At 40.5% G+C, this 10,613-nt stretch overlaps 2 protein-coding genes across 2 annotated transcripts; both read left to right on the top strand.

Moving 5' to 3' along the window:
- The first annotated feature begins 247 nt into the window (after positions 1 to 247).
- Positions 248 to 1,835, top strand: opn1sw2 (opsin 1 (cone pigments), short-wave-sensitive 2). The gene is made up of 5 exons (XM_044120989.1): positions 248 to 626; positions 714 to 882; positions 966 to 1,131; positions 1,215 to 1,454; positions 1,734 to 1,835. Exons 1-5 carry the CDS (start codon positions 248 to 250, stop codon positions 1,833 to 1,835), a joined length of 1,056 nt encoding a protein of 351 aa, XP_043976924.1.
- Positions 1,836 to 3,835: 2,000 nt separating this feature from the next.
- Positions 3,836 to 6,198, top strand: LOC122833446 (blue-sensitive opsin). Its single transcript, XM_044120988.1, has 5 exons — positions 3,836 to 4,349; positions 4,552 to 4,720; positions 4,801 to 4,966; positions 5,065 to 5,304; positions 5,685 to 6,198. Exons 1-5 carry the CDS (start codon positions 3,965 to 3,967, stop codon positions 5,787 to 5,789), a joined length of 1,065 nt encoding a protein of 354 aa, XP_043976923.1. The 5' UTR covers positions 3,836 to 3,964; the 3' UTR covers positions 5,790 to 6,198.
- The last annotated feature ends 4,415 nt before the right edge of the window (positions 6,199 to 10,613 follow it).

Below are 10,613 nucleotides of genomic sequence, written 5' to 3'. Positions count from 1 at the left end.
GGGGGGGTCCCTAAATGACTTAGATCAGTTAATGAAAAAACCCAATCAATTAGTCAATTATCAAATTAATTTGTCATGAGGTACAGTGTTGTCTGAGGAGGGGGAGTCTTTATAAATATCTGGAGGGGAAGAAAGAGGCATGTTTTAGATTTGGACTTGGTGGCATTTATGACTTCTCTCTCCATCGTTATCGTGTTTAAAATTTAAGTTCTTCATCCCAAGTTTCACGGTTCAGAAAGGAAGCGAAATGAGGTCCAACCGAGTCGTAGACTTTCCAGAAGACTTCTGGATCCCAGTCCCGTTGGATACAGACAACATCTCATCCCTCAGCCCTTTCTCGGTTCCTCAGGACCACTTGGGGAATTCGGGAATGTTCTACACCATGGCCGGATTCACGTTCTTTCTTTTTGTCGTCGGCACTTCCATCAACACCCTCACCATCGCGTGCACCCTGCGGTACAAGAAGCTTCGCTCCCATCTCAACTACATCCTGGTGAACTTGGCCGTGGCGAACCTTCTGGTGTCTGTGGTCGGCTCCTTCACCGCCTGCTGCTCCTTCACATTCAGATATTTCATCTTTGGGCCGCTAGCGTGCAAGATCGAAGGGTTTGTCGCAACGCTAGGGGGTAAGAGCTAATCGACCTATCTTCTTCATGCTACATTGCAGTATATTGATGTCCAAAGTGGTTGAGACTTCTTCTTGGGTCTTCCAGGTATGGTAAGCCTTTGGTCTTTGGCAGTGGTAGCTTTTGAAAGATGGCTGGTCATCTGCAAACCTCTTGGCAATGTTGCTTTCAAGCCTGAACATGCGATGGCTTGCTGCGTGTTCACCTGGATCTTCGCTTTGACAGCCTCAGTTCCGCCCTTGCTGGGATGGAGCAGGTAAGCAAGGCACACAGAAAATAAGTCACCTGGTTAAGCAAAGCTGTTAGACCAGCAAAGCAAACTCTTGTTATTTCCCCTAGGTACATCCCAGAAGGCCTCCAGTGCTCCTGCGGTCCAGACTGGTACACAACCAACAACAAATACAACAACGAGTCCTACGTCATGTTCCTTTTCTGCTTCTGCTTTGCCGTACCATTCACCACCATTATTTTTTGTTATTCTCAGCTACTCGTAACACTTAAAATGGTGGGAAAGGAGTAAAATTGCTGTTTTGTGATCTTATTCAGTGAGTGCAGCAATCAGAGTGAAATGCACGGCCTTTTCAACAGGTAGCAAAGGCCCAAGCTGAGTCGGCCTCCACCCAGAAGGCTGAAAAGGAGGTGACCAGGATGGTGGTCGTCATGGTGCTGGGCTTTTTGGTATGCTGGATGCCCTACACCTCCTTCGCTCTTTGGGTCGTCAACAACCGTGGGCAAACGTTCGACCTGAGATTAGCAACCCTTCCATCCTGCCTGTCGAAGGCCTCCACCGTCTACAACCCCGTCATCTACGTATTCCTCAATAAACAGGTGCGCAAAAAGACTTTAACGACAAAGTGTTTTCCAATTAAAGAAGCCAGGCATCATGGCCAGTAGCTATGTCATTTTGGAAAGGATAGCCAGGGTAAAAGAAGGACTTAGAGACGCATCAGTTTGTTGTATTATGACTTCATTCCAGACATTTTAGATTAGCTTTACATGCCACTTGGCTGTTCCTGCCAATTTCCAGCAAATAACAGAGATAAACGAGAAGCTACGTTTGATGCTTCCCAACAACTGAATAATTCTTTTGTTTTTTTTCTCACTCAGTTTCGAACATGCATGTTATCCATGCTGGGGATGGGGGATGGAGAGGAGGAAGTCTCTACAACTCAGTCAGTGACTGAAGTCTCCAAAGTTGGCCCGGCTTAGTCTGACCGTAATCCTCTGTTAATTGTAAATCGTAAATGCTATGTCCAAACATTTTACAATCCAACAATAGCAAAAATAATTAGAACAATTTAGCAATATTCTGCTAAATATGTCAACGAAAAAGAAAATTTATAAAATCATGTTTTTTTTAAATTGTATTTTGAAGAATTTCCAGTGTTTGCATTTTTCATTAATATATTTATTTTATTAGGGGCATGCTACAGTTTAAACAGCCTCCAAGTTAATTTTTATTCAATCGTTGCCATTTTGTTCCTTCCTACGAGTCCCAAAGAGTTCCTCACCATTGCTTTTCAGTTTAGCTTTCCTTGTAGTTTAAGTGTTTTCATGAGTTATGCGCATGAATAGAAATAAATACGCTCTAATGTTGCATGTCATTTTCTTGTATGCTGCGATATTTCTGGAGACTTTCAGAAACCCTGGTTCCATTTGCTTTGGTTCGAATCCCACAGTTACGAAATATAGCAGATTGTGACCTTGATCAGATCAAAAATAATTGAAGTCATCTACTGTTGATAGATATCACTTATTGGAGTCAGGAAATCATATTTTCTTACAAACATGGTGGAGTTAGGAGAGACTTTGGTGGTGATGCGATGCACATCTCAACTTATTTCCAGATCGTGTACCAGAACAAAATTAAGATTTAAAAATAAAAAAAAACTAATATGTTTTATGCATTTTATATTCTGTTCATGATGGGTGATTAAAGTTAAATCAAAAATCAAAAATCAAATCAAACTTTATTTATATAGCACATTTCAGCAGCAAGGCATTTCAAAGTGCTTTACATCAAATCAAACACAGAAACACAATGCAACATAGAATCAACAATAAAAACACAACATCAAGTCAGATTCCGTCAATAAATTTGCAATTGATTACGTTTCAAATACAACTCTAAACAAGTGGGTTTTTAGTTGAGATTTAAAGGAAGTCAGTGTTTCAGCTGTTTTACAGTTTTCTGGAAGTTTGTTCCAGATTTGTGGTGCATAGATGCTAAATGCCGCTTCTCCTCGTTTGAGGAAATAGTTTTTTTGCTAACCGGAGCAAAGACAGCTTCAACGTTTAAGCGTGCACTTGAAGGGTAACCGTTGCTAATTTACTGACAAAAGTAAAGATGGATTCAGTTGAATACTTTCCAGTTCTGGATGAAAGAATCACAGCATCAACTTCAAATTGCAGAAGCGAGGAATAAAACCTTAACTCCGAGATAACTAAAGATTCACCCTACCCAATCTCGACATCAAACATCGAGAGCCGCTAAACGAATCCTAGGATCCTGGTATAAACAGAGAGGAAAATGTGGGCTCAGATCACTGAAGTTCAGCACAATTTGAAATGATGGGCATGTAAAAAAAATAATTTCTTTGGGAGAAAAAAAAAAGTGTTTACAAAATGTGTACTTGTTTATGTAGTCAGTAATATCAGTACTTTTATGGTCAAAAACAAGTTTTTTGACAAATATTTACAGAAAAAATTATAATTTTGCTAAAATTGTAAATGAACTTATACTACAAGCATGTTAGGTCACGTTCTGCAGTTCTTACAGTTTCATGTTTTAATTAAACAGAACAGCAAAGCGAATTTTCTTTCAAGGTATTGCTTTAAAAACACAATCAGACTCTTGAACAATCAAAATCAGAAATAAATCTGACATTAACGAGACCAAACGACAATAGGCTACAAGCTAGGTAATATGCGTGCTGGAGGACTAGCTAATCTTTTAGCCTCCGGCAAACGGATTAGCCAATTCCCGGGGTTCAGACACAGGCAAGCAGTGAGAAGATACTGGCCAACTCTGAACTCCGACACTAAGACTCTAATCTTGGCATTAGCTAAAAGGTGGTGTAAGTTGTCACGGGAATACATGTAAAGCTTTAAATCCCATCCTTGAGCCAATTAAGTTGAGCCGGAGTAACGTTTAAAGTTCCTATAAATGCCGCTTTTCAGTAAGTCGGCATCAGACAGAGAGAAGCCCACCTTACTTAGACGACAGGAAAAACATGAAGTATCACAGCACTGTCTAAGTATAGGTTTAAAATTATACCGCATCCAGCTCGTATTTAATCATCCAGTCTAGTTGAACGTTTTATTCAAAAACCATCCTAATGAAGATGAGGACAAGTCGTCAAGAGGAAACTCCAGATGACTTCTGGATCCCAATCCCCCTGGAAACCGACAACATCACAGCCCTCAGCCCGTACCTAGTCCCCCAGGACCATTTAGGGAGCCTGGGGCTTTTTTATTCAATGTCAGCATTAATGTTCTTCTTGTTTGTGGCCGGCACAGCCATCAATGTCCTCACAATCGCATGTACTATTCAATACAAGAAGCTCCGCTCCCATCTGAACTACATCCTGGTCAACATGGCTGTGGCGAACCTCATCGTCTCGTCCGTGGGCTCTTTTACCTGCTTCTACTGTTTTGCCTTCCGATACATGGCTCTTGGTCCTCTCGGCTGCAAGATCGAAGGATTTACGGCGACTATTGGTGGTAAGAACAGGAAAATATTAGAACAATCCCAGTCTGTGAAATCTGGTTTCATGCTTTACCTACTGAGTTAGAATTTAAGAGAGATGTAAGATATTGTGGAGAATTTAGTCCCTAACTGCAACCCTGTCTATATGACAAGTCTTGATGTTGGTATACAGTGTGCCAATGTGTGTCTTCTGAATTCTGTCTTGTTTTTTCTCAGGCATGGTCAGCCTTTGGTCTCTTGCGGTGATTGCATTTGAAAGATGGCTGGTTATCTGCAAGCCACTCGGCAACTTTGCCTTCAAGTCAGAGCATGCTTTGTTCTTCTGTGCACTTACCTGGTTCTTTGCTTTGTGCGCTGCAGTTCCTCCACTAGTGGGATGGAGTAGGTGAGGATAACACTTTAGCTGTGGATTAATCTAACACAGTCCTGGAATCATATTGCTGCATGTATCGTCTGCTCTGCCAGGTATATCCCTGAGGGAATGCAGTGTTCATGTGGACCAGACTGGTACACGACGGGCAACAAGTACAACAACGAATCATTTGTGCTGTTCCTCTTCTGCTTCTGCTTTTCCGTCCCTTTCACTTGCATCGTCTTCTGCTACTCACAGCTGCTCTTCACGCTGAAATCAGTAAGTAGGATGTTGTGAGCTGCCCGGATTTGAACTGTCGCCGTGTGTTTTGGTGTGGCTTTTTGGCTCGGATTCTGACTCAACCTGTGAATCTGTAGGCGGCAAAGGCCCAGGCAGAGTCTGCCTCCACCCAGAAGGCAGAGAAAGAGGTGACCAGGATGGTGGTCGTCATGGTGCTGGGCTTCCTGGTGTGCTACCTGCCATACGCCTCCTTTGCGCTTTGGGTCATAAACCATCGTGGACAGACGTTTGACCTGAGACTTGCTACCATACCGTCCTGTGTCTCAAAAGCCTCCACGGTCTACAATCCTGTCATCTACGTTCTCCTCAATAAGCAGGTAGGCTTATGGAGGGTGGGCTTAAAACACTGACGGTGGTATTATGCTGTAAAGCTGAAGGAGAGACCAACTATAGACCTTTTCTGACTTGAACATGGCTGATAAAGACCGTTAATCTCCTCTAGCAGTGGATTTTAAATATAATCAATGGCTAAAACTGCTTTCTAAAATTATACATTTCACCTTAGATAGGTGTTCAGTGTTACATTTTCTAAAACTTTTTTTGCTAGTAAAAAAAAAGTGACTCTTGGATGTCAGTAATATCTGAACCCCAAATATGTCGGCACGTGGCAAAATCAACTAATCCTAACAAGATTGCATTTGATCCAGGCTGAACCAGGGAAAGCATCTGAAGTGTCCATCTTTGCCTTTCCTTTCAGTTCCGCTCTTGCATGAGGAAGACGCTGGGGATGAGTGGAGGCGACGAGGAGGAGTCGTCTGCAACTCAGTCGGTCACCGAAGTCTCAAAAGTTGGACCCTCTTAAGTTCTTGGCCTGTCTTGATTTGGATGACATGGGAATGACCAACATTGACGTGTTTTTACTGTGGTTGTATCTTAGGGTTTTCAAAGAAACATGTATATAAAAAAAAAAACCATAAAAAAAACAGACAAAAAAAGAGAAAAAGATTCATCTGATGAAGCTGATATTTTTCTGTGCATTTTACCATGGACATAAAGCAAAAACACATTCTAGAATTGCATTCTGATGTGAAAACATGGGGATTGCTTTTCTTCCAAAAAAAAAATGACTGAGGTCTCTGAAAACCCATAAACTACAAAATAAATGCATGTAGCACATCTGCCGTGTGTGTGGATAAGTTGTTCTACATGCCATGACTTGTAAGTATTTACTTGTATATATGTAGCAACAGAATTAATAAAGAGAAGCTCATATCCACTCGGGAAAGAAATTATTTGTTCACAAAGAGAGCACTGATTGAAGTGTGTTGGACCTGTTGGATGAATGCTATATACTCACATAGTATAGTATTATTACTGGTATTGCTGTAAACCTAAGCTTCACAACCATATGGGTTTTATTGTTGTTTCATATAATATTTTTATTCAAAAGTCTTCACACAAGCAGCATCAAATCTACAATTTTTATTTGACATGCACTAAGCATTTCAATACAAATTATTTTAATGTAAATAATGTAAAAATAAGTATTTATGAATTTTAGAGAGGTGTAGTGTGGAAAAGAGAAGTTGTCACTGACCTGGCAACACAGCAAACAAAGCTGGTTGCTGTTTTTTTCCAGGCATCACAGCAGCATTCAAAATGGCCGACCTTCATCAGTTTCTGCTAATAGTTCACATATATATATATATATATATATATATATATATATATATATATACAAACTCCCAACTCAAATTTAAATTGCCCAATAACCTCACCTTCCCAGTGAGAAAAGAAAAACTTTCACTTAAAAAATGTAAACAATATCAGTAAACCTCAAGTGAAAATGCTAAGTACACTGTTAGAGTTATTAGGCCCGAGCAGCGAAGCGCTGGAGAAAGCCTATTGTATTTGCAACATTTCTCAATTATTTATTTTTTTCTGCCACTTCGTGTGGTCTTTTGGAGGTATTATCATATTCAAAAACTCACTAAACTTGACCCAAAATTGTCCCCTGAAGAAAATTTTTGAGATTCCAGTGGAACTGTCAGTGGCCAAACTGCTCTACAGCGCCCCCTAAAGTGAGTTGGGGTAAACCGTAGGTTCTAGATATTTGAAACTCGGTACATAGGTAGATCCCCCCGAAACAAGAAAAAAAGTCTCTTAGAGGTACCCCCTAAATTTAAATTGCACAGGAAGATGGCCATTTTGGGTCAAAGGTCAAATTTTGGCAATTTTTCACTTTTTACTCACGTTGAAATTTAACAAACTTCTCCTAGAGATTTCCACTTACTGGCTTCATTCTTGGTCAGTATGCAGTTAAGGCATGGGGCTTTAAAAGTTATCAAAAAAATTTATACATTTTTGTATGTCAAAGCATGTGGGCGTGGCCAAGCCTCAAATCTGGCCATTCGCCATGACACATCAAGGTGGAATAACTTCCCCATTTAAGCTCCCAGCTTCATCAAACTTCATTTGTATCATCACAGACCGGAGCTCATCACATTCATGTGGTCAATCGGTGACATCAGTTTAGCCCCGCCCCCTTCCAACAGGAAATTACCTGTTGGAAGGAACAGTTAGAACAGTCTTTCTTTCTGTTGGAAGAAAGACTGTTCTAAATCATACATGCATTATTCTATTAGCGGTAAACTTGCTAGGATTGACCTTTGGGCTCTTTAGAAAGCTACTGGGCTTTCTAAAGAGCCCAGTAGCTTGAAATTGCAATTCAGTTCGACTGTGGTTGTGCGTCGTCAGGGAGCGCTGCCTAAGACGTTGCTGTGTGTCGCCTGGCGGACAGCTGCGGGAACTGCACAAGAGCATCAGCAGTGGCGAGAGTGTGGCGTTGCTGGAAATCCTGCGGTCGCCACGAGGCCGGCCTCGTGAGAGGGCCTCCAATGCGGCTTGCGGCTTTAATTATGTGTTGTTATCACTCTTACATTAGTAGTTTACATCACTAACTTGCTTTTCATTTCTAGGTTTTAGTTTTACTGTGTATGAATCAATGCTATATTGAAGCTTTTTGACCCACATCGAATGTCTCTGTAGTATGATTATCTCTAACAGAATGTTCCCCCCGTCCTTGTGAGAAATTGCTCCCATGAGAAAGTACTGTGTGCAGAGACAAGGCTGCTTTTTCCTTTATCTCTCCCTCCTGTGAAAATAAAAGGCAAGCTTCAACAGGAGGTCTTTGGTACTCGCTGTGAATGGCTTACAGAAGCTATCTGCTGTGATTTCTCCTTCTGCAGAAGTCTGGTCGAAAACTAATAAACGTTGTCTGTGGTTCTCTTTATGCAGGTTGACAAAATACCTATCATATACGGAAGCACAATTTAAAAGTCAATTTATTCTTTTGAATACTTTGATTTTCTTCCACTTCTCAACCAATAAAAAACTTGGGCACTCTTCAGCTAACTTCCTATAAAAAAAACTGGGTTTGAGGCTGAACAGAACACAAGATGGCTGCCACAGTGTACAAATCGAGACGGTAACAAAGACACCTACAGTATAAGTGAGGCACACAACAACAGAAGGAACCAGAGGAGAACAATGAAACCAGAGAGATATACAGTATATAGACACTGAGGAAAAAGTGGAGGATGACATGAGAACCGGAGGGGCTGATCAGGGAGGGAAAACATCTGAGTGAGTGCAGGCAGAGGGAAGTTAAGAGATGAGAAACGGCTGGGGAAGACAGCAGGAGAAAGGAAACGATAAAGGTAAACAAAGGGGAAAACCTGAAGCTAAGGCTACGTTCATACAGCGAGATGAATGTAATTTTTTTTTGCCCACATCCAACTTTTTCATGGCAGTCGGAACAGCCCGCTTCTTAGCTTTTACTTTTACTCCCACTGCTGAATAAATTAAAACTGATCCATACATAGACGGCAGCGTCCATTATTACTTTTGTAAACAGTGCGCTGCTGTGTGATGGCGTCATTCTTTGTCTGCATGCGCAGGTTGATTTGGGGCTGTAAACCGCTCACACTGAAGTTTGAGTGTCGTCATATTTTATTAGTAATAAGAACAACCACAAATATGGAAAAAGAAAAAAAAATTGCAGTTGGGAATGAAGGCCTACTGAGAAATCATAGCCTAACCTAGCAACATAACATAGAGGCATGTATGTACAAATAATAGCAAATGACATAATATCAAGGAATAAACTGTGATTATCTAAATGCATGAACAATAAATGTGATCAAATCTGAAACCCAAAGTTTAAATATACACATATCATGACAAGATTTGGCAGGCCATCATTAAGAGTGTTGCTTCCTTCATAAGTCCAACATTTTTGTCACTTTTATTAGGGAGTTCTTTAGAAAGAGTCTTCATCTACCAAACTCAGTAGGGCTTGCTTGTAGTTAAGGTTTTGAAAAAAAAAATTTTTCCAAAGAAAACATTGACTTATAGCCAGAAAACAGCTGGTTGGTTGGTTGTTTTTTGGAATTGTTAAGGAAAAAATTACTTTAGCAAGAGTCTGGGTGAGAAGAAATACGAAATGTATTAAAACCTTGCAAGGCGAGAACAGAAATACAGGCAGTCTGTCAGTCTGCACTGACCAACAGTGGATTTGGCTTCCTTTCATAGCTTCTGGCCAGAGAAGAGAGACTTGATTAGACAATAGGTGTGAATCCCTGATTGTTATGTACCAACAATTCTGTGGAGCCCTACACAGAGTGTCTGGCCATTTGTCTATAAAGGAAAGGAGGTTGTTCTTTGATGCTAAAGAGGGCAGATAAGTTCTACGTTGGGGAAGTAACACTGAGTCTCCAGGATCAAGGAGCTCCTGCTGTTATACGGCACTGTAGAAATCTATAGCTTGACCAATCTCATGGTGAGATCATGCAGACACAATCTAATGCACGAGGGGTGAGGGCCACATTATAAAATTTTACATTACAGTACTTGGACTGTTTCTAAAACTAATAAAGACACAAGTGGAAGTACAACAACGTGCAAAAAGTTAATTTTGCATAATAGGTCCCTTTTTGACCTTAAACCAGAATATGTGCCGAATCAGGATTTTAGTGCACTCTTAGAAAATATCCCAAAGAAAATAACTTTATTACACATAGATTAAATACATACAATCACTTATTTCATCAATTACATATTTATTTGACAAATGTTTGTTGTTTTGGCCATCTTGGTCTCTTGTAGTTTGGTGAAAAACCTGGAACACAAAAAACCCAACACATGTCGACACAGACAGTGATTCCTATACACTCGTCATACAAATTGCACAGTGACAAATCAAACAAGTAATTAAAATGTTAGTGCCGAAAAAGTAAACAGGTCCCAACGTAACATTATGACCATCTGCTTGGAGCAGCCATTTTGTTTCACATCAAAATCTCTACACTCCATGGTTGATGATAAAACCTCTGTATGTGTCTGTGGTGTTGTGATATTCGCTAAAGAGCCCTGCTCTTTTGAATTCTCTGTGATTTGGGTTTAGTTTCCAGCAATGCAAAAAATACAAAACAGTTGGGGATAAAGAGATTAGTTGAACACGTGGCCCTAAATATGTAGTAATGTTCCTAAAAGTTGTTGTTTGTGACTTATGACAAGTTGTATATCACATTTATCAGCTATGGAGGTTGCCATTTTTCACCTGCACAATGCATACAGGGCCGATGGCTTGAGTAGGTAAGAGTGGACACGAGACTGTAAACAAAAC

The sequence above is a fragment of the Gambusia affinis genome, linkage group LG07, assembly GCF_019740435.1.
Source record: "Gambusia affinis linkage group LG07, SWU_Gaff_1.0, whole genome shotgun sequence".
Taxonomy (NCBI): Eukaryota; Metazoa; Chordata; class Actinopteri; order Cyprinodontiformes; family Poeciliidae; genus Gambusia; species Gambusia affinis.
Note: the sequence above shows the minus strand (reverse complement) of the source record. Positions and strands in the feature narration are given on the sequence as shown.